Genomic DNA, 24343 nt, shown 5'->3' with positions numbered 1-24343 from the left:
GTTTTGGAAGTTGTTCAGCATGTATATCATGTTGAGCACTGTTATATTCATCTCTGCATTTGAGAATTTGTGATAGGGCTGCCACATTAATGGATGTCTGTCGATTAGGTTGGTTGTTACTGACATGGAGGCGCCATATCAGTATAACAAATTATGCGAGGGCGTGTGATTGCCACACATATCCCTTTTATTTTCTGTCTCTTGGGAGTGTTAGTCTTACCCAATGTCATACTGAGTATTATTTATGACATGGGACAGACATAACCGGTGCCTCCTAATTATAGCTGAACTCTAATCCCCAGAAGGCCCAGCCAACGTAGCAAATAATCAGGGATCCTGAGAGTAGTATATTTCCAACTCTATCCCAAAGCATTGGAACCATGAATGTGGGTGTTTGGGGTGTGTTTTTATGTTTGGCATGAATACGTGCAGTATGTGAATGAATGAGTGAGTGAGTGAGTGAGTGAGTGAATGAATGAATGCCACTAACTTCCAACTGGAGGAAGATTGCAAATGCAACTAGTCTTCGCATAATTAGAAAGCATGCATTTGTGTTTCATCTTACCAGATACAACTGATGACCACACATTACTATGGTTGTTGAACCACATCCGTTTGGGAATCCCAGAGCTCATCATCCAGATTCGGCACCACAAACACACCCGGGTCTATGCATTCTTTGTCACAGCAACTTATGAAAGGTAAGTCCTCTTGGAGATTGGCAAGAGGAATAGATGGGCAAGTTGGCAAGAGTAGATGGGCAATAAAGACTTAGTGTTTCTCAACCTTTGAGCATGCTAAGTGGAGAATTCTGGGAGTTGAAGTTCAAATATCCTAAAGTTGATAAGGTTGAGAAACGTTGGTCTAAAGATATTGAAAATGGATATATTTTCCAGTATTACATGGTGCAGGCTTATATAGCAACAGCAATAGCACTTAGACTTCCATACCGCTTCACAGTGCTTTTACAATCCTCTCTAAGCGGTTTACAGAGTCAGCATATTGTCTCCAACAATCTGGGTCCTCATTTTACCCACCTCAGAAGGATGGAAGGCTGAGTTAACCTTGAGCCTGGTGAGATTCGAACTGTCAAAATTGCAGGCAGCCAGCAGAAGTAGCCTGCAGTACTGCATTCTAACCACTGTGCCACCATGGCTGTATAGCAGGAGTCTTCAAACTGCAGCTTGCAGGCCGGATATGGCCCTCCAAAGCCATTAATCCAGCCTCTGCGGGACCACAAGGCTGCCCCGTTCACATCGTCCCACCTAACTGCCAGCTCCCACCTGCCTTCTGGAGGCTGAGGAGGCCAAAAACGGGTCACAGAGGCCTCCCTGATCTCCAAAGAGAGAGGGGGAGAGAAAGAGAGAGAGAGAAAGACACAAACACACACACACACACACACACACAAACAAACAAACAAACAGAAGTCCTTCACACACACCCCAAGGCAGCCACATTCCTTCACTAACTTGCTTTCCACCCCCAGGAGCATGACAAATTAAAGTTTAATTTATGTGTATTATTTAATAGACTGCTAAATTAGCCAGGCCCACCCAGTCACATGACCACTTAGCCATGCCCACCCAGTCACATGACCACTTAGCCATGCCCACCCAGTCACATGACCACTTAGCCATGCCCACCCAGCCAGTCCAGGCCCCCCAATAGTCTGACGGACCATGAATTGGCCCTCTGTTTAAAAAGTTTGAGGATCCCTACTCTATAGAATCAGGCTACATATAGTCCTCCACTTATGACCACAGTTGAGCCCAAAATTTCTTTTGCTAAGTGAAACATTCATTAAGTGAATTTTGCCCCATTTTACGATCTTTCTTGCCCCCGTTTGTTAAGTGAATCATTGCAGTTGTTAGGTTAGTAAAATGGTTGTTAAACTGAATCTGGCTCCCCCATTGACTTTTCTTGTCAGAAAGAACCAAAAGGTGATCACATGAGCAACCATCATGAATATGAATCAGTTGCTACGTGCCCAAATTGTGATCACGTGACCATGGGAATGTTGCAATGGTTGTAAGTGTGAAAAATGATTATAAGTCACTTTTTTCAGTGCCGTTGTATCTTTGAATAGTCACTCCACTTGAGCCAGGGTTAACTTCTCTAACACCAACAAATCTCAGTGGTGTCAGGAGACAGTCTCTGTGCTATCACCTTTTAATCTGGAGAGCTTGGAGTTGAACCCAAGAGCTTATGTATTCAAAATGTAAGACTTACAGGAAAGATGGCTGAAAATATATTTCTTCCTGGTCTTTTAATGTAGGACAGTGCCAGGCCCAAACCCAGAGATGACACAGCAAAATCCAATTGAAGTCCACTCTTTACTTCCTTATACCTAATGGACAGAATCTTGCCGAACAAAACTATAAGTAGTCCTCTATTTTAAACCATTCATTTAATTAATATGCAAAATTTTGAATGACACTGAAAAAAGTGACTTATGACCAGTACTCACGCTTACGACTGTAGCAGCATTCCCATGGTCACATGATCAAATTCTGGTTGCTTGGCAACCGGCATGTATTTATGATGATTGCCACATCCCAGGGTCATGTGATCATCATTCATTACCTTCCCAACAAGCAAACTCAATGGGGGAAACCAGATTTGCTTAACAACCACATGATTCACTTAACAAATGCAATGATTCGCTTAAGAATCATGGCAAAAAAAAAGTCATCAAATCGGGTGCGACTCACTTAACTACTGACTTTAACAATGGAAATTCTGGTCTCAATTATGGTTGTAATTCAAGGACTACCTGTATAATCTTCTAATCAAGGGGTGTCAAACTGCATTTCTTCGAGGGCTGAATCCATGGGCCAGCTGGGGGGGGGGGGGAGAGAGACGGGACGGACACCTCCTGCAGCACCCTGCTGGCCAAAATGGGGCACGGGTTGGGGTTAGGGCTCTGCCCCCACACCTGGAGGCTGTCCAGGCTGAAAATGGGCTGCACGGGGGCTGTGCGTGGGGCCCCCATGTCCCGTTTTGACTGCCAGAGGCACAGCGGGCCAGTCCTTTGCTACTTCCAGGCCGGCACCGCTGGCCAGATTTAAGGACCCCACAGGCTGCATCCGGCCCACAGGCCTTGAGTTTGACACTCGTGTTCTAATTCTGAGATATTTTAGTGTTTAGCTGTCTTGAACCTCTTCTCCCCTCTCTATAAGAGGCTCCACAATTTCTCTGAGAAAGCCCAGTGTTGCCAAAACTCTGTTGTAAACACTCTCCCAGGTGCATTTCCATCACAGAAAGATTGTGCAGAATGCAACATACTGTAGGTAATATAATCTGTGACATTCTTGTGGTCTCTTAAAGGTCATCTGCTGAGTCCAGTTTCTCCTTAATCAGAGTAAACATAAAATAGTAAAACTACTTGCCGAGTTACAGAAAGCAGTAGATGGATCTTATCATCTTACTATATTCGACATTTAGTTTTTAGTTTACTTTATTGTCATTGCACCTCGTACAACAAAATCAAACACCATCTTCAGTGCACATCATGACCACGACCATGAAAATAAACACAAACACACATCCTTCACCCCTTCACACATTGAACCGGAATGTTGTAGATCAGTTTTTTTCATTCTAGTATCTTACATATTTGTACTGAAGGGCACCAATTTGCAGACGTATATACACATATAAATCAATACAGGACATATTTACTTATTTATTAAATTTATATGCCACCCGTCTCACTGTCAGGTGCCTCTGGGAAGAGAAAAGCCACATTATTCCAGCAAACATAGAAAACCCAAAACAAGGTAGTTGCTCTTCTGGGTTCGGCGTGCGCATGTGCACCCGGCATCTGGTCTTTATGCCTGTGGGAGCGCTGGAAACTGGAATAGCACTCCCTGGTGCGCATACACGTTAGAAACCAGAAGACTAGGTGGCTGGTGTGCACGTGTGCTCCGGGAAGCTAAGCTTCCTGCTTCTGGCGCTCCCACACACGTGCGTCATGGAGCTGCTCTTTTGGTTTCTGGTGCGCGCATACACGCACGCGCTCCGATTGGTTTGCCACCACTGTTCTAGGCTCTCCAGCCAGCGTAGTGAAGGAAAAAGAATGCTGGGAACTGTAGTTTAACAGCTTGAAATGTAACAAGTTTAGTTTTTTTAATTCTGGATTTTCTTAGGGTCTTTTTCCCCATTGCTAAATTGAAATATTTTTCACCTATCTTTTGGTCAGCAAAAAAACGACTGCCGTGAATTCCAGTACCAGCTAACAATTTTTTTTGCAGACTTCCATTATCGAGATCATCTTTTCTACAAAACAAAAACTGGAGAGATGATAAATCCCAGGGTGAACTTCATTTTCTCACTCTCCTGTTTGCCCTTTTCTCGGCAGTTTGCTCCGGGGGGCGGACGAGATTGGCTTGCGGAAGCCTGTGAAGGCTGAATTTGGGGGTGGCATGCGCAGTTTCTCCTGCGAGGAAGATTACATCTACGAGAACATAGAAAACGAACTCTATTTTTTCACTTCTCAGGTGAGTCCTCTGGGGCAGGGAAGAGGAGAAAATCTCCTAGCAGTGATGATGTTACCTAGTTTGGGTGATGAAACGTTGGCAAGAAAACAAGCGAGCTCAGGGAACACCAAGGAACCCTCATGTCAGCCCTGAGCTACTCCTTTATTAGAAAAACCCCCTTCCCTTCAGTTCTAGTTGCTGTTTGGTAGAAAATCCATTGATTGTTAAGGACCTCTGCAGACGATCCTGCTGGGTAGATTGAAAGAATTGCTAGGTCAGACAAACTCCGGGTTCCACAAACAGTTATTACTTCAGCGCTCTCAGGAAAGGAGGACAGAGACCTCTCCGATCTGTCCCCAAGGAGCTGTTTTTTATTAATAGTTTGCCACTCTGCAGGGAAGCTCTGTAGAGTCCTTATAGCTAATGGCCCTCTGTTTCTCTTTCTACAATGAACTCGGTTAAGACCATCAGTGAGATCCTATCTATTCCACTACCAGTTTGGTGATCGCGTGCGCATGCACACACACCTAACGTGTGCCACCTAACACGCACACACAGCTTTCCACATACTAGCTGAGGCCTTCAGCACCAATCAACTGAGAGGATAAACCAGAGAAAAGCACGGGGGGTGGGCGGAAGGGCCAATCCTGCGTTTTTTCTTTCCTTTCTCCTCTCAGTTGATTGTCAGAGGCTTATTTTACTACCGGTAACATACCACCACTGGTTAAGACCTAGGGCTATGCGTTGCATTCATGTCCCAAAGCTTTGGATGAGGCATCTGAACACCGCCCACAAATTGCAATGTTTATTGAAGGCAAAGAGGGAGGATCATGTTGACAGGATTGTATTCGTTTAGCGTGAAATTAAAAAAAAAATCAGTGGAAACGAAATCAAATGTCATTCAAGGCTAAGAATGCCTCATGGCTAGGCTTGTCATAATCCAGATTTCCGAATCTGGCAGCCTAATTAGCACAATATTTCAATTAGACTAATAGACGAATTCACCTACTTTGCATTCGTTGGATGCATTTTGAATGCAGAGAGCACGCTGACACACCCTCCTCTGGCTCTCCTTTCTTACCCCACAATCTCCATTTTTGAGGGTTTGGTTTCAACAAACTTTCTTCCCTCTGGGATCCCATAGGAGCATCCACTTAGCCACTCCTTTTTTCCCACTTAGGACAGAGATCTCCAAAGTTGGCAACTTTAAGATTGTGGACTTCAACTCCCAGAATACCTGAACCAGCCATGGTAGCTAGGGAATTCTGGGAGCTGAAGTTCACAAGTCTTAAAGTTGCCAACTTCGGAGAGCCCTGGTTCAGGGCTTCCCCTCCTAACTCTTGATCTTTCCCGTGCTGTGTACCAAAACAGGGTTGGTCTGGTTATAGGGCACCCCTATCCATAGCCTCCATACTTACACTCTGCTGCTTACCAGCTTTATCACATCTGCAGAACAGACCTGCACCACACAAAGCCATATTTCCCGCATGGACAGCTTTGTTGAGTGGGGTTATTTCCTCAGTCCTGGAACAATCTGTCCTCTGCCTTTGCTTTGGTTGGTGTTGTGTGTCCCAATTTACAGCGAGTGGAACATTGCGATCCAGTAGGAGAGAATTAATGGCTTTCAAGAGAGCTGTAGAGACACGATCCAGTCATGGACATGACTTTGAATGAGAGGTTGTTAACCCAAACTGTTCATGGCTTTTCCATCCTGCTTTCAGGAACGTCAAAACATCATCAGGTATTGGCTGGAGAACCTGCGGGCCAAGCAGGGTGAAGTGCTGCATAACATCCACTTCCTGGAAGGGCAGCCAATCAGTGAGTTGGGGATGGGGGCCTGCAGATGGGATCTACTCAGTACTGTGCATCTGCCAGTTAAAACCAGAATTGGGTTGGGTTTTTTTACATGTTTCCTTGCCATGCTGAATCTTCTCTGTGCTATGTCTTTTGCATTTGCTCAATGCTCGCAAAGTCTGGTTTTGAAACTGAATATTTATTTACCTATTATTCAAATTTCTATAGCCACCCTTCTCGCATGAATGGCCTTGGGCAACTTACAAACAATTGAAACAAATGTAAAAGCAAACGATAGAACTTTTTAAAAACAAGAGGAAAATAATGTAATAGCATATAAAATAGATACTAAATACATAAAACGTACAGCCCATAGTAGTCCTTTACTTACGACCATTCATTTTGCTGCTGTTCAAAGTTACGTCAGTTCTGAAAAAAGTAATTTATGACCAGTCCTCCCACTTATGGGCAGCATCCCCTTGGTCACATGATCAAAATTTGGTGCTTGGCAACAGGTATTTACAATGGTTGCAGCATCCCGGGGATTATATGATCATCAGCCAGCCTTTAACAAGTCAATGGGGGAAGGCAGATTCACTTAACAACTGCATGATTCATTTAACAACCATTGTGATTTGCTTAATGAACGCAGCAAAAATTGGGTGCAACTCACACACTGACTGCCTCACTTAATGACAGAATGTTTGGGACCAATTGTGGTCATAAAGCAAGGACTACCTATAATCCGTTCATCAAAACAATCAGCACAGCCACTGTTCCCCATGCTTGTTGGTAAAATGTCTTTGAGACTGTGCAAAAAGCCAGAAGGACATATAATGGCTGCATCAAATTAAAATAATAACTAATCTCATAAATCCAGGCATCCTCATGTCTATTAATTCGGATTAGTCTTATCTGTGATTTATTTTAACTGGAGAGTGGTAGGATTGGGGTTAGCAGCTAGAATACTTGGGCCAAACTTGGCCCTTTGAAGGGAAAGTCTCAAATCCTCACCTGTCGATCTTGAAACAAAACTGCTGTAATTGGAATTTTAGCTGAACATATTATCTGAGACAGGAACCACGTCTTCCTCCCTTCCTAAGTAAATTGAATCGTAAATCAAGACCATTTTTAAAAAGAACATTTAATACTCACTTGCCAAATTAGATGCTTTTGCTCCTTACTTTCCCTGCCCCCAATTCCCATGTTCAAGCCATCCCTGAAATTGATCATGCTGGAAAGAATTTTAATCAAGTGAAAATTTAAATAGGGCATAGTGTAGAAATTGCAAATGCAGGAGAATGAAGAAAGTTAACAGAAGAACATTTGTCTTTGCCTTCCTTCACCTCTGGACAGCTAAGGTGTGGTTTAAATATTTAATAGAAATCAAGTAATACAAATTTCCCTGAAATTTGTGGGGTAGAGTAGGGTGAAGTGGGGCTAGATGAGGGGCTGGCTAGCTTAAAGCACCCTTGTCTTAGATGAAGGTGCTATAAAGTCAGAGAAGGTTGTCTTTCAGTGGCTGGAAATTATTATTACAGTACAAGGAGTCCTTGACTTACAGCCATTCGTTTAGCGACTCTTCGAAGTTAGAACAGCACTGGGAAAAAGTGACTTATGACCATCCTTGCACTTATGACCATTGCAGCATCCCCACAGTCATGTGATCAGAATTTGAGTGCTTGGCAACCGGTATGTATTTATGACAGTCTGCAGCATCCTGAGGACATGGACTCGCCATTTGCAACCTTCCCAGCTGGCTTCCAACTACAGCCACATGATTCGCTTAAAAAACTGCAGCGATTCATTTAACAACTGTGGCAGGAAAAAGGTCGTAAAATCGGATGCAACTCGTTTTAACAACTGCCTTGCTTAGCAATGGGAATTCTAATCCCAGTTGTGATAATAAACTGAGGGCTATCTGTATTTGCACATAAGAAAACCAGATAGCACCGAGCAGGAAAACATTACACAGGAATTGTACCTAGTTCAAAAATGGAGATGGAATACATGTGAGGGAGGAATGTGAGGAGGAATAATAAAGATACATTAGTTATTATAAGAGGACCAAGCATTAGGTCCCACACATGTTATTTTAGTCTGTCTTAATCATTGCTGTCAAAAACATCAAGGCACATAAAAAGATGAGAGCTTTGTTCATCCTGACTTTTTTTTCACTGCATTGTACCTTGATCACTATAATAATATATCCTAAATATATATTAGTATGCACTTGAAAGGAAGATGATGTTGAATTTAAAACAGTTACCCTCTAAAAGAGATTAAGAAGAGGGGGGGGGGGACCCTGCTTATCCTTCGAAAAGCCACACAATTAATCCTAACACTGCTATGTTTTAGAAAATCCCTTAAAATGTATCACATACAGCAGACCATGGCGGAAAGCAATTGTTGAGGTAATTCCCCGTTAGGAGAATGAGCGCATACAGGGAGACATACAGAGAGTAGTGTTTGAATAATACACACACAGCACACAGATACACTGTACAGTAAATGTAGGTTTTTACTTCCAGAAAGGTTTAAGCAAAGTTTAAAATAGGCAGTCCAAAGTCATTCACAGGTAAGATCAGTCAGTTTTTAGTCCAGGAATAATCCAATAACAAATTCCAGTGTCAAAAATAGTTCAGTATCAGACTTACATCAAATCCAGGAATATAAGTCAATTAGGAAAAATGGAGGAACGGCAATATTTTCCAACAGAAGGAAACAGAGATACACTCTCTTCTGAGACTCAGACTAAGACAAACCAGGTTTCTGGCTCCATGTTATGGCCGTTTGAGAAACCACACCTAATTACAGTTTTGCATTTTCTTAAAGATACAGTTTTAAAATGTTTATCCTGGTTTATATATTTCTAACCCAAATAGCTGTTAGGTGACTCATATTCCTAACAGCAATTTTATCACCCCATGCTGATTCTGGGCTGTTATTCCTTAGTTCTTGGCGTTTCCTTTTCCAATATAGTAATATATCCATTGTTTTTCGCTGTTTGTCCCCATTTCCTGCTTGTTTTATTGTTCTAATATGTTGCATGATGCCTAGATTGGCTTGTTTAATTGTGGCAGCTTATATAAACTGAACAAACAAAGGAAATTTGGATAAAATCCAGATCATTTGGATATGATCTGTTTGAGGGCCATAACACACATCACATATTTATTATCCTTTCTCTCTTTTTTTTTCTTTGCATTTTGTGTTCAGTTGTTGCTCTTTCATATTGTGGTATTTAAACTTGGATCAAGCTTAAGTTGTACTGATTGTCCTCATGCACCAAATGACTGAGTTTGCCTCTGGGCCTGACTTGAGCATAGTTAGAAAATGAACAGGGTGAGTGGGGTTAATCTCTTGTTTGAAAGGGTTCACACCTGTAAGGCAAACAAAACATAGGCAGAACAGGACAATCCAGAACCCTCTGAAGGCAGGAAGAGGAACTATAGTGAGGAAAAGCCTCAATATTTGCCTTCTAGTAAATCACTGCTATTTTATTAATAGACCAAAACAGAAACACCATTGTAGCTCCTTGACATTAATGCTCATGGAACGTTTTCAACCGTCTGAATGGGCCCAGTGGTGGGATTCAAAGATTTTACCACCGGTTCGGTGGGCGTGGCTTGGTGGGTGCGCTTTGCACGTGTGCACACACTTTGCGTGTGCACACGTGTCAAATACGCACTTTGTGCAGGCACAGAGGTGTTTGCACAGGCACAGAGGCATTCCAACTCACCTCCTACAAGCCTGCACTCTCCCTGTCGCTTCAGCAGCTGCTGTGCGGCACTCTGCTGTGCCACGCAAAGCAGCTGCACTTCAAAAGCAGGAAATAAAGGTGAATATGGGAGCCCGAGCGGGCGGGCAGGCCCAACAGCAGAGCGGTGGTTCAGTCTCCGCTGCTCATCGGCACTAGCGGCTCGGCAGAACCGGGCTGAACTGGTAGAATGCCACCACTGGAATGGGCCTTCCATCTCAAAAGGCTGGCTGGCTCCCTTCTTACTATGGAATGCATTTCCGGATTCAGTCTGTTTTGTGGCCTATTGCTAGCACAGTAGCTCTCTACGCAGGGATGTGATTGACCACGGGAGTGCCAAGGAATGGGGCCCAGTGGGCTACGGTTAGTGTAGAGAGCTAAAAAAAGAGATTTCTGGATTTTTGCTCTGCTCTGTTCTTCTTCCTCCTTTCTTTTCACAGTCCCTGAGCTGGCTGCTCGTGGTATCCTTCAGCAAGTCTTCCCCATCCATGAGCAACGGATTCTGAATCGGCTGATGAAATCGTGGGTACAAGCCATTTGTGAAGCCCAGCCTTTGGGTATGGCCCCTTGACTCACATAGGTCCCTGCCTAGAACATTTATTAGAGTCCTACCTCCACCTATTTTTTTCTCTCCCTACATTCTACTAAAGTAGCTCACGAGATTTGTTTTGCTTTATTAGAGTTGAAAATTAATGTTCTCCCTCCCCACCATTTTAAATCATAAGCTGCCTAAGTGAGTCAGGGCTATTGCTTGCCCAGTACAAAGGCCCTGATTCTCTAACATGATCTGAACCCAACCATTTCTCTGTAAATGGGTAAAGGAACTAAATTTATTTCATGCTGAGTCAGATCAGCATAAGCATTTTACAAAACAGACTTCACTAAGCTCGGAAAACCAGATCTGCTATAATTCAGGCAAACACAAGATGGCAGTAAAGGATTATTTTTTTCTGGGTCTCTTTGCTGCCATCTATTGATTATGCAGACCTTGCAATTCAAATATAGTATAGTGGCAGTATGAGGGACAGCTAGAAGTTGTATATTATTTTCTAAGTGTGTGGAGTTGCCTTCATATTAAATATGAAAAAAGATACTCAATGGAAGTGAAAGAACCTCCGTATGATGGGGGGAAGATTGGAAGTAAATTATTATTGCAAAAGATGAGGAAGAAAGATATATAGAGAAAAAATAGTTTAAAAACATAGTGAAAGTATAAAAATCGGTTGAGGTCAAAAGAGGTAGAGGAAATACAGAGTTTTTTTGGGAAGAGAGAGAATGATTTGAAGTTTTATATGAATCACAGCAATCTAGATCTATCTTGGTAAAATATTTATTTATTTACTTTTTATGGTCACCTATCTCACAAGAAGTGCCTGTGTAGCAGCATACCATAAAGATATAAAACTAATATGTCAAAAAGTAGTCATTAGTAAAAAGTTAATAGTTACTTCTATATTAAATTCATATGTTCACCCAATATATGGAAAATGAAGAATGGATGGAGACGTTTTAAGTGAAAATGCTGGCAGAGAAGTATGTAGTCTCTTGAGAGGAATCTTTGCCTCTGGGAAAAAGTAGTCAGAAAATCTCAGCAGGTGGTAGCATCTCCCTGAACTTGGCTGACCTTGAAAAAAGCGGAGCTGGGTAGTATTTACTGTAGGTGTGGGGCAAACTATGAGGTAGTTCGGGTAATCTAAAAATATTTCAGAAGATGTTAATGGCAAATGATTTCAATATTGCATTCAAGAAAAGAGCCAGGACATTGCCCAGTTGTGAGAATTTAGCTTGACTCCCAGTTAAGCTGTATCATTTGTCTCCTAAGGGTCTCCTTAGCATAGAGGGGCATTAGCAGCCATCACATTCCCATCAATTTTGGCCAGTATTTGTCAACCTTGGCAACTTGGCTGAAATGTTTTAGAGAGTAGAATGGCAGCCAGTGAGGCTACTGTAATGTGGGAGCCACATCCTTCATATAAATGCAGGTAATCCTCAACTTACAACTGTAGTTGAACCCAGAATTATGGTTGTAAGTCATTGCAATCGTTAACTGTTCCCAGACCCTATTTTGCACCATTTTTGTGTCAGTCGTTAAATGAATCCATTTTATACAATGGGAACTTTTTGTGAGAAACCAGCAAACAACTGACAGAAAACAAATAAATCGTAGGCAGTCAAATGATTGGACTACCTGTGATTGCAGTCAATAATATGGTTACTGTAATAATAATATGTTAATAATATCGGTCTTCAATGACAGCCCTATGTAGAATACACTGTAGTAGTCCAGATGGGATATAAATAAGGCTACTTGTACTTCTGAATTTTCTTTCACATTACCTGTCCAGATAAAAAGTGTTTAAGCTGAAAAGTCCCAGGGCATCAGAAACAGGAAAATGAATTGAGGTAGGATTGTTGGGTTGATAACCACTGTATAGACTACCTGACAGCCGAGGAAAAAAGACCATTCTTGTTCCTTGCCCCTTTGTAGGTATTAATGAAGTGTAATTTGCTCTTTGATTGAACAGAGAGATTTCTCTAGTAGCACAGTTTTAGGAAAGAGTAATCTTGCCTTTTCAAGTTTTGTCCTTAACGTTCTCCTGAAACTGTTGCTCTTCTTCTACCAGATGAAATATGTGACTATTTTGGAGTGAAGATTGCCATGTACTTCGCATGGCTGGGCTTTTACACATCAGCCATGGTGTATCCTGCTGTCTTTGGCTCCCTTCTCTACACCTTCACAGAGAATGACCAGGTGAGGCGTTGAAGTGCATTGCAATGGCATGGTAGCCTTCTGGATTTGTTCTACTTCTACCTGAAGAAGCTGAGAATCAGATTTCTGGTAAGCCTAGATATATACAGTATATATTCTTTCTCTTTTTTTCATACTTCATTACTTTTTTCCTTCCTTCTCGACACCTCTAACAATCATAACAATTAAGCTATAGGCTACTTGGCATCTTAGACCCCAATGTCCATTAGAAGCCTCTTAAATATCCTGTGAACCTTGAACTATAGCGTTCAAAATATTAGATATTTTGAAATAGTTCAATATTTCAAATATTGATAGATATATATATATTTGAAATAGTCAGTATTATTAGGGTACAAATCAGTGGTGGGATTCAAATAATTTAACCACCGATTCTCTGCCCTAATGACTGGCTGGGTGGGCATGGGCGTGGTCATGTGACTGGGTGGGCGTGGCCAACTCAATATCACTCCTCATACCCAGCCCTGCCTCCTGGGCACTCTCACTTCCCCAGGCCTTGGGCCTATACGTAACACCTCCAGAAATGAAAGAGTTAACCAGCCCTCAGTTTCTTGCCCCCCATGAAAGGAAAGCATTCTTCTCCTATCACCAAGGAAAGTAAGACCTTGGAGGCTGAGCTTATTAAAAAGCAATACATTGTGTCATTTTTCACCCAAAAAACAGCCGAAAACAGCCTGAAAAACGGGTTGAGGCAGGGCCAGCCAGTGGTGGGATTAGCCAGTTCATCGAACTGGGCATAATTTCAACAACCGGTTCACCCGAACGGACTGAATCCCACCTCTGGTACAAGCCAAATAGCCTACAGTTTGTTATTATTGATAGAGATGAAGAGAAGGGAGGAAAAAAAGTAATGTATGGAAAAAAGAGAACTGCATATACACAGGCCTCCAAGAAATCTGATTCTCATCCTCTTTCGATAGAGTTAGAACAAATTCAGTGGCATCTATTTACAAGGAAGAATTTATATCGAAATATTTACATAGAATTATAATTATATTCTCACCATTGATTGGCCTCAGAATTCAGGGATCATTTTCATGTGTGAATGAAGCTGAGCAGGATGGGACAAATATTTTAACAGAAAAGAGGGGGCGGGTCCCGAAGGTATTTTTTTTCAAAAGGCAACTGGGCTTTGTTTTTCCTTAAATACATTTAGCTTCTCATCCAAGAAGCCTCTTCAGTTCTCAGAAGTTCTGAGAAGTTCTCGAAATTGAAGAAGCTTCTTGGATGAGAAATGAAACAACTTCAAAGAAAAACTAAGTCCAGTTGCCTTTTGAAAAAGCTCCTTTGGGACAACCATGATCTGGATGACTGAGCATCTCCATAGACAGAAAAGGTGGGGGGGGGGGGGCTTAGAAGGCTAGTTGGAAAAGGAAAAGGAAGAAGAGGCAGGATTGACTATGAGAAGAAAAGTTATAGAAGGTTTGACATCTTGAAAGGATGTGGAAGATTATGTGGAAGAGTTTGAAAAACAAAAGCCCTTTAAGAATTTAGTGGGAAAAGGGCAGAGAGAGGAAAAGCCATAGAAAATGCTGATCTGCAAGAGAGGTAGATAGCTGTGGGCCACAAGCAATCCTTAAAACTATTTTTACAGCCCCTGTTACCCTTTGAACATCCAGTTCCTCTCCCTCTGCTATCAATGAGATCCATGCACAAGAAATTGTAAATGGTGAAGTGCCAAATGCTGGAGACAGAGAGAACGGAAAGACTCATTTTGACAGATTTGATGCTGCCTAAAATTGCCATATTCACCTGCCTATGGCAGAATCCAAATGCATGCAGGCAGGTGGTGGGATGGGTGGAACAAGAACTCATCTCTGTGTATATATTTTATTTCTATGCCAGAGTTTCACAACCTTGGCAACTTGGAGATGCAAGTGGTATTCCACTGATGATCACAATTGGGACTGGAATTTCTGTGGCTAAGCAAGATGATCATTAAATGAGTCACACCCAATATTATGATTTTGTGTTTTTGCTGTGGTCCTTAAGCAAATCACTTCGGTCATTTAAGTGAATCACACAGTCATTAGTTGAATCCTGCTGTCCCCATTGCCTTTTCTTGTTGGAAACCAGCTGGGAAGGTAACAAATGGTGATAATGTGATGTTGGATATTCTGCAATCATTATAAATACCTGCTGGTTGCCAAGTGCCCAAAATTTGGTCACATGACCACAGAGATGCTATGACAATTCTGAGTGTGAAGACCACACCTAAGTGTGAGGACCATATATTTTTTTAGCACTGTTGTAACTTCAAATAGTTGTTAAATGAATGGTCATAAGTCAAGACGTCCTGCAGGTGCTTTTTCAGGAGGCAACTGGACTTTCTTGTTTTTTCTTTGAAGATGTTTCACTTCTCATCCAAGAAGCACTACTCAGGTGACCCTGAGGACACAGATAAACTTCCAAGTGCTTCAACGACCCTCTAAAACAGAGGTCTCCAAACTTGGCAACTTTAAGACTTGTGGACTTCAATTCCCAGAATTCTCCAGCCAGCATAGCTAGTTGCCAAGTTTGGGGACCCCTGCTCTAAAAGGATGCAAATGATCAGCTGTCTGTAAGGAATATAAATCCTTCCATTCCCCACTATCCTGTCAGAGCTGAAGAAACTTCTTGGATGAGAAGTGTCTTCAAAAGACAAAAACAAGAGAGTCCAGTTGCCTCCTGGGACAACCATGACCTGGGTGACTGAGAATCTCTATAGTAATAGGTCAGGAGCTATTTGTGTTTAGACTTCAGTTCTCAGAATTCCTCAGCCCATCATGCTGGCTAGGGAATTGTGGGAGTTGAAGTCCATACATTTTCAAGTCCCCAGGGTGAACAAACACTGTTCTATGCACATATAAGCCTACCTACTTTGCCACTTAGATGAACTCTCTAGATTCCTATATAGGCTGCCAATTCCTATACTAACAAAGAAGGAACCAGAACACACATGTTCAATTTACAACGAGTCTTGGCCTGGAGGCTCACCTTATTTCCTGCTTCATGATCATTTAATGCTTCCATTTTGTTCTTGCCAAGAAGCCCCTAATCCTGTTAGGCAAGGAATTGCAAAGGAGAACCTAGAGGAGAATGATGTGTCAGCATTTTCAGCATCATTAGCTTCTAAATGCAAGGAGCCATCTTGTCCCAGGATAGCGCAGAGATCATTAGAAGTTTTGTTTTCCTCTTTCTGTGAAGGGTAATCTGATACTCCCTTTGCTGCTGAGCCATAACTGCCAACATCATCATTGGCCATATAGTCCATGGCTTATGACCACAATTGAGCACCAAAATTTCCATTGTTAAGTGAAACATTTGTTAACTGAGTTTTGCCCCATTTTACGACCTTTCTTGCCACAGTTGTTAAGTGAATCACTGCAGGTGTTAAGATAGTAACATAGTTGTTAAATGAATCTGGCTTCTCCATTGAGGTTGCTTGTCAGAAGGCTGCAAAAGGGGATCATATGACCCCAGGATACTGCAACGGTCATAAATACAAGTCAATTGCAAAGCATCTGAATTTTGATCACATGACCATGGGGATGCTGCTGTGGTCATAAGTGAGAAAAATGGTCATAGGTAAATCAGTGCCGTTGTAATTTCAAACAATCACTAAACTAACTGTTGTAAATTGAGGACTACCTTTACGGTTTCTTTAGAACTGTTTATTGCTGTTATTCATTCCTTTATTGCAGTGGTTCCCAACCTTTTTTTCGCCCCGCACCCCTAAAGAAATTTCATTCGAACCTCGCACCCCCTGAAATAAATAATAAATAAAAATGCCAACATATAGCCAATATCCTATTATTTACCTAGACTTTTCTCGCACCCCCTGGAATATCGTCGCACCCCAGGTTGGGAACCCTGCTTTATTGACTACTCTTCAGAGTTATCTGTGCTAGAGCAGCTCATAATGTTATTTAAAAATCCTAATAGAACTCTGATTATTCCAGAGGTATAAAATTATAATAAATAAATAAGACACTAATGAAAACCACAAATAGAATAAAATACTCTTTTAAAATATCCCAATTAGGATAATTAAAGAAAAACTCTATGGTTGCCTTAAAAACAAGCCAGGGAATTCACACATAACTTTCCAGGAATAAATTTCTAGAAAATTAATGGAAAAGGCCCCATTGGTGCTCACCACCCCAAGACTTTTTATTTATTGATTTTATTTGTGAAACGTATATGCCTGCCAACCTAGCAGTTCGAAAGCATGCAACTGCAAGTAGATTAGGAGTGTCAAACTCACATCGTCATGGCGTCGTTGTGTGACATATCACAACTTTCCCCCCCCCCCTTCGCTAAACCGGGTGTGGGTATGGCCAGCATGTGATGCATCCGGCCCATGGACGGCGAGTTTGACATCCCTGAAGTAGATAAATAGGGAGTCCTTCGGTGGGAAAATACCAGGGATATGAAAGGAGAATTGTAATAGTAATTTATAGGCCGCCCTTCTCACTATCCAAAGGTCCTTTGGATAGGTCCTCTTGCTGAAGGGCCATAGAATTGGGCCTCAGCATAGACATTTGCTACAAATTAGAACAGCGGTGTTAAATTTGTGGCCTATAGGCCATATGAGTCATGCACTGGTCACGCCCACCTCCAGTTTAGCAAAGTGGGGGGGGCAGAAAGTCACGATATGTCATGTGACGTCAACGTGACGCCGTGCATTTGACACCCCTGAACTAGAAGGATGCATTGTGATGTCATGATGAATACATGGTCATATTAAAGGCTCCGGCAGACTTCTCTGGCGCTACACATCAGGGAATGTATGCGTCTGTCATTCAGGGATGTTTGCATAGGCATTCCATTTATATTTGTGCAAATATAAAATTCTGGCTTGGGGCCATTGAAAGAGCAAAGCACAGAACAGGAAGTCGGATCAGCCAATTGGAGTGCAGGACATGCACCCCACGCCACACGCAATTGGGTTAGGGTTAGGGTTATACTTACCCATCAAACCCTTTGCAGTACAAGTTTGCAGTAACACATACAGACAGTTGTGGGCAACTCTAAATCAGCCTGTAGTTGTTGCGTGATATTGCAGGCAAGTATGGAAGTCAATGGCTTGGCCCATGATGTCACAACATACTCTGTGGCCTTTCCTTTTACCCCCAAGAATGCTAATGGGCCTGAGCAACTGATGACAACATTCTGGCAGGTTGAGATGGCCGCAACTAATCCCTAGGTTGGCCCCGTCTTAACCTTTTAAAGGTTAAATCCATTTTTCTTTGGCTCTGGAACTAAATAGGCTAGGAATGTAGAAGGGCTGAAAAGGTCAAAGCCCTGAACTTTTGTGAATCTTTTGATGTCACATTCTTCCAAATGAAGGGTTTTTTTTTTTTGTTTTTTTAAAAAGGAAGAGATACTGATACAAGCATCTCAGTAACTGGATTACTTTCACTTTAGAATCCAATCTGGCTTTCAGCTGTTAAGGTAAAGACTTCTTTCAGTTCTTAACTAGCAGCATCTCTGTGGATAGACAAGGAGGCCAATCAGCCACCTGATAGCTAAGGAATGCACACGTGGTTCAGTTGTGACTCCTTGAGACTCTTTAAGCATGCCATTATGTGGTGTGTATTACAGTAAACTCAAGACTTGTGTCACTTAAGGCAAGATCAGATCTTCCTTCTCCAAATGCAATCATACTTGGCAAACCACCTGAAGCTAGGCAGAAATAGAACAGGGAATGCTTGGAATCAGTTTGAGCTTACTGGACCATATCAAAGTCCCACTTTGTGCTGTTCTAACAGTGGGAAAGCTTTATTTGTCTAGGAAGAAGACAATGCAGAAAAAACAAGTGTCCTTTGTGATTCCTTCCAGGATCTTGTATTCAGATTATCTGCCTGTATTCACTGAGATTCTGCTTACTATCCTGGCTACTCATTTGACATTTTCTCTATAGTTTCTCAGTGTTTAAAAATGAAACCCTAATTCAACCTGTGACTGCTAATGCCATAGGTGAATTAGTTCTTGTATGTTCTGCTTATCCATTCCCTATGGACATATGTACAAAAACCCAGTGCCTTTAAATGATGATCACACATTAAACGAGGATGGATCTAACATCTGTTATAGATAGTCCTCAATATGCAACCATTTGTTTAATGACCATTCGAAGTTACAACAGCACTGAAAAAAATGACTTACAACTAGTCCTTGCTTTTATAACTGTTGCCGCATCCCCACAGTCACGTGATCAAAATTTGGGTGCTTGGCAGCCAGCATGTATGTACGATGGTTTGCAGTGTGACCATCATGTGACAGCTTTTCGCCATCTTCCCAGTTGGCTTCTGACAAGTAAAGTCTCTAAGGGAAGCTGGATTTGTATAACAACCACATGATTCACTTAACAGCTGTAGTGATTTGCTTAACAACTGTAGCAAAGAAGATCATAAAATCGCAACTGGAATTCTGATCCCAATTATTGTAGGTTGAGGACCAATTGTTATCATAACCAATTAAGTAAACAAAAGCTATCTAAGGCTGTGACTTTCCTTCCTGTTGATGAACCTCTGGGAAACATCTGAGCATGATGAAGAATAGGATGCTGGATCAGATGGATGATTTGATCTGTTCAAAAGGGATCTTCTCTCTTGATCAATTATTATCGGTATCCATAGTTAACAATGACCCACCAGCTTCAGAGGCAGTCTACCTTTACTCGGGAAAGCTCCTGTATCCTCCATAGGGCTTCTGATCACCAACCAACCCTAAGGATTTTTCCCATCAGGGAGTGTGTGAAATGTTCCCGTTTTGAAATGTTTCAAGTACAGCATCCTGTTTTGAGTGGAATGGATTGTCTGGAACATTTTGCAAAGATTTCAGGCTCAAAAAAAATGCTGTAAGCCTAACGCATTTACATTTGCAGCCAGAGCAGTCCTATGCTCAAAGCAGCACCGTTCACACTTGAAATGAGACGTCTGAAATTTTGTGCTAGGAATGTTTTGAAATGAAATGTTTGGTGTCCTTCTGCGAAGGTGCAGAGGGAAGGGCTGTTCCCTTCCTGTCTTACCAGATCTATATGGCTGGCTGTTGTGGGAAGGTGAATTTTAAGTTAAACTTCAGGCCAAGATTACTGGTTGTTAATATTACCACGAGGGGTCCTGGGTGCTCTTTGAACTTGATTGTTTTCTTGCAGATGTTTCATTACCCCAACCCAACATCTGCCCAAACATCTACCCAAACTAACATCTAACGTCACCAGTGCTAGACTAGCAACCCTGAACAACCAATATTCTTCTTTATTGGTGACATTCTCATCCCAGGAGAATTGTTGGAGTTGATTTTTCTGATTGATGGATAGTTGGGATAGACAACCTTCTTTAGTAGCTGTTAAAACAGTGGAAATTTCGGTTCTTCTTTGCTCTTCATTAATCATCTCTTCCCTTCCTAATTAGACCAGCCGGGACATTTGCTCTGTCATCTTTGCCATCTTCAATGTTATCTGGTCCACGCTGTTCCTGGAGGAGTGGAAACGCCGAGGAGCCGAGTTTGCATACAAGTGGGGAACTCTGGACACACCAGCAGAGTCCATCGAAGAACCTCGGCCGCAGTTCCGGGTCAGTGGTGTCTGATCTAGCTCAGAAAAGAAGAAAATACAAGTTTAAAAAATAATAATTTGTGCTGCCCATGGCCATGGATAAAATCTAGGCATGTCAGTCAAGATCAAGTGAGGTACTAATACCACTCTATAAAGCCTTAGTAAGACCACACCTTAGAATACTGCATCCAATTTTGCTCACCAAACTATAAAAAAGATGTTGAGACTCTAGAAAAAGTGCAGAGAAGAGCAACAAAGTTGATTAGGGGACCGGAGGCTAAAACATATGAAGAACGGTTACAGGAACTGGGCATGGCAAGTCTAGTGAAGAGAAGGACCAGGAGAGACATGATAGTGGTGTTCCAATATTTGAGGGGCTGCCACAGGGAGGAAGGGGTCCAGCTATTTTCTAAAGGGCCTGTAGGCCAGACAAGGAACAATGGATGGAAACTGATCAAGGAGAGATTCAACCTGGAACTAAGGAGAAACTTTCTGACAGTGAGAACAATCAACCAGTGGAACCGCTTGCCTTCAGAAGTTGTGGGAGCTTCATCACTGGAGGCTTTCAAGGAGAGACTGGACAGCCACCTGTCAGAAATGATGTAGCATCTGCTTGGGTGCGGGGTTGGACTAGATGACCTACAGGGTCCCTTCCAACTCTGTTAATCTGTATCTGTATCTCCTTTCTTTGCAGGGTGTGAAGCGCATCAGCCCAGTAACCAACACGGAAGAGTTCTACTACCCGCCTTGGAAGCGGTTACTCTTCCAGTGTTTGGTGAGCGTGCCCATCTGTATCGTCTGCCTCTCCTTTGTCTTCCTTACCATGCTGGGCTGCTTCGAATTGCAGGTGAGGTGGTTCTGGAGTTGTGGGCAAACAGGGTCCACAATCCAGTCCCGGTGTCTTATTTGTTGTTTCCATCCGATGTCCTGGCTGTTCATAACACAAGTCTGGCCTTTATCTTGCCCCAGCCTAAGATTTAAACAGTGTCATGCTGACCCTTAAGGTCCTGAAAAGAAAAGGGATACTTCAGCTATCTCAGAGCCATGGCATGTAACTTTTATAATGCTTCCTGCACTTTCAGAGAAGACGCATTCATTTTGCCTCTTATTCGGTTTAATTATTCAGTCATTGTTAATCGTCCTGAAGAGGGTGGCCTCATATCTTATGGAGGAGGGTGAAAAATAATGCCATTGGCTGTTCATCAGCTAATCATCATCCTTAGAATATTTTCCCAGCTGCTACTATCAATGAGGATAATGCATTTTATTAGCTAACCAGGGCTCCAACATGAATTTAGATAATATATCACTATTTGGCCACGATATTACATCAGTACTGTACAGCAAGGGCTAAAATACCCCGTGCAATGCAAACTGACAAGAGTAGTATTTAATTTCTCTTAGCTTAACTGTGGCATTTCCCTTGTTTCCCCACTGAGGATGGTGCTGGTCTGGATAGCAACCGTAGTTGGGTACTATATTACTATGCTAACAAATTGATATTTTGAGACAACGAATATCTAAAGTATTAGTCTCAACTTTGGCACCTTTAAGATATGTGGATTGCAACTCTCAGAATTTCTTCCCCAGCAGAGCTGGCTGGGGAATTCTGGGAGATGAAGTCCATGGATCTTCAAGGTGCCAAGGTTGAGAAACACTGCTCGGAAGGATCCCTAAAGGTGCAATTCACACCATTCATTTGCAGTGGTTCAGGTATGGCCTGCACATCTCAGGAAAAGCAGTAAGTAGTGAGCTACGTCTGGGAAGTGAGAGGAGCTGAAGCTAGGAGCTGGACCCATTCTTTGGAACAGTCCCTGCTGACATTCGACTTGCCTCCATCCTGCTGTCATTTAGGAAAACATTTAAGCTAAGCAAAGTTGTAGAGCATTTCTAGATTGAGCTGATACCATCTGAATTAATTAGGTTACTACTGGTAAATTGAGTGACAGGATTGATCTGGTGGATATATATTAGTAACCGATGTTATTGATTGATATTGATTAACTTATATTATTACTTTATTGCAGATGTTATTTTTATACAGTTTACTGGCAATATTTTAAATGTGTTTTGTTCACCAGCTAGGAGTCTTGATTGAAATAGTGAAATGTAAATTGGATGGATGGATGGATGGACGGACGGACAGACAGACAGACAGACAGACAGACAGACAGACAATAGGGATAATCCTTGAATTATGACAACTGAGACCAGATTTTATGTTGTTAAGCAAGTCAGTTGTTAAATAAGTCTCACTCAATTTTATCACCGTTTTTGCAATGGTGGTTGTGAATCCCTGCAGTTGTTAAGTGAATCAGATGATCAGTTAAATGAATCCAATGGTCCCCATTGACTTTGCTTGTTTGAAGCTAGCTGAGGAGGTCATAAATAGGGATCGCAGGGCCCTGGGATGCTGTAATCATGATAAATACATGCTGGTTGCCAAGCACTTGAATGTTGATCACGTGACCATGGGGTTCCTACGATGGTTGTAAATTGAGGACTGTCTGTAGACAGCTTTGTTGATAGTCAAACTAGGTTGGTTTTTTTTTTTTTTTTTAGAAAATGCTTAAATTCATAGAACAGAAATAACTGAGCAATAGGAATTGGTAGAAACAAGGAACCCTCTGCCTTTATGAAAAGCCATTTGTATTGATCAGTTGTGATGTAATCCTGGTTCTCCAATCTGTTTCTTTCTCCACCTCCATCAGGAATTTGTGCTGAGCATCAAGGAGCTGCCACGCCTTGTTCGCTTCTTGCCCAAAATCATGCTGGCCGTCATTGTCACCCTCTGTGATGAAATCTACAGAAAAATTGCCTACTGGCTAAATGATATGGGTAAATATCCAGATTGCACACCTTCTGATCCGAAGAAAACTAAGCTAAATGGAACCTTAAATGGATCCGAGGAAACGTTTTGATTGTGTCCAACTCAAGAGATGCGCAGAAACTGGGAATTTCCAGAAGCAGCCCAGATCAATATTTCTTAACCTGGCAACTTTAAGATGTATGAACTTCAACTCACAGAATTCCCCCCAGCAAGCATGCTGGTTGTGGAATTCTGGGAGTTGAAGACCACACATCTTAAAATTGCTAAGGTTGGGGAACACTGGTCTAGATGCTATGCAACTTTCCTCCCTAAATCAGGGAAAGGCCCACAAGAGAAAGAAGAGCAGAGAAGGGAGACAATGCAGCTAGTCTCCAGCTGGATGCTGTGAACCCCTGAGCATACTAGAAGTTCTTACCCAAAATCTAATATTGGAGCAACCTCAATAAATAAAATAAAAAGTATTGCATGCTATAAAAATAAAAGTATTGCATGCTAGTACTCTCTCTCTCTCTCTCCCTCCCTCTGTCCGTCCCTCTCTATCTTTCCCTCTCTCCCCCTCTCCCTGCCTCTCTCTCTCATATTATAGATTGCCCTCACCTTATGACAATTGAGCCCAAAATTTATGTTGCTGTTAAGTGAGTTTGCCTCATTTTACGACCTTTATTGTCACAGTTGTTCACTGCAGTTAAATTAGTCAAACTTGGCTTGTCAGAAAAGGTGACCACATGACTTTGGGAGACTGTGAGTGTCACAAGTAAAAGTCAGTTGCCAAGGGTCTGAATTTTGATCACATGATGTGAGGATTCTACAACGGCCATAAGTGTGAAAATTGGCCCTAAGTCACTTTTTTCAATGCAATTGTAACTTCGAATGGTGACTAAATGAACTGTTGCAAGTCAAGGACTACCTGTATTTTATATATATATATATATATTGTTTTGGGGGAAAACTGCTCTCACTGTAGCCAAACACTCTTTGGTTTTAGGGCAGAGGTCTCCCAACTTGGCAACTTTAAGACTTGTGGACTTCAACTCCCAGAATTTGGCCCCTGTTTTAGGGGTACAGCAGAAGGAATGATTTTCAGCAGTTTGATTGTTGTACCAAACTTACAACAGCTGATGAAGATAATCATCAAATGCTTTGAAATGTTTCTTGGGGGTGGGTGGAG

General features: G+C 42.0%; 1 protein-coding gene across 4 annotated transcripts in view; it reads left to right on the top strand.

Annotated features, from left to right (window-relative positions):
• Window positions 1-24343, top strand: part of ANO8 (anoctamin 8) — a 71430-nt gene that overhangs the window by 23944 nt on the left and 23143 nt on the right. For all 4 annotated transcript variants that reach the window (XM_026670977.2, XM_087952572.1, XM_026670975.2 and 1 more), the window contains exons 3-10: window positions 569-701; window positions 4361-4499; window positions 6200-6296; window positions 10473-10589; window positions 12657-12784; window positions 20203-20364; window positions 21040-21192; window positions 23057-23183. In XM_026670977.2, coding sequence (XP_026526762.2) covers window positions 569-701; window positions 4361-4499; window positions 6200-6296; window positions 10473-10589; window positions 12657-12784; window positions 20203-20364; window positions 21040-21192; window positions 23057-23183 — 1056 coding nt within the window. The remainder of the gene's footprint in view (window positions 1-568; window positions 702-4360; window positions 4500-6199; window positions 6297-10472; window positions 10590-12656; window positions 12785-20202; window positions 20365-21039; window positions 21193-23056; window positions 23184-24343) is intronic.

The sequence above is a fragment of the Notechis scutatus genome, chromosome 1, assembly GCF_049901735.1.
Source record: "Notechis scutatus isolate UNSWTSFEM ecotype Mainland chromosome 1, rNotScu1.2, whole genome shotgun sequence".
NCBI lineage: Eukaryota > Metazoa > Chordata > Lepidosauria > Squamata > Elapidae > Notechis > Notechis scutatus.
The sequence above is the reverse complement of the archived record's forward strand: the minus strand, read 5'-3'. Positions and strand labels throughout refer to the sequence as shown.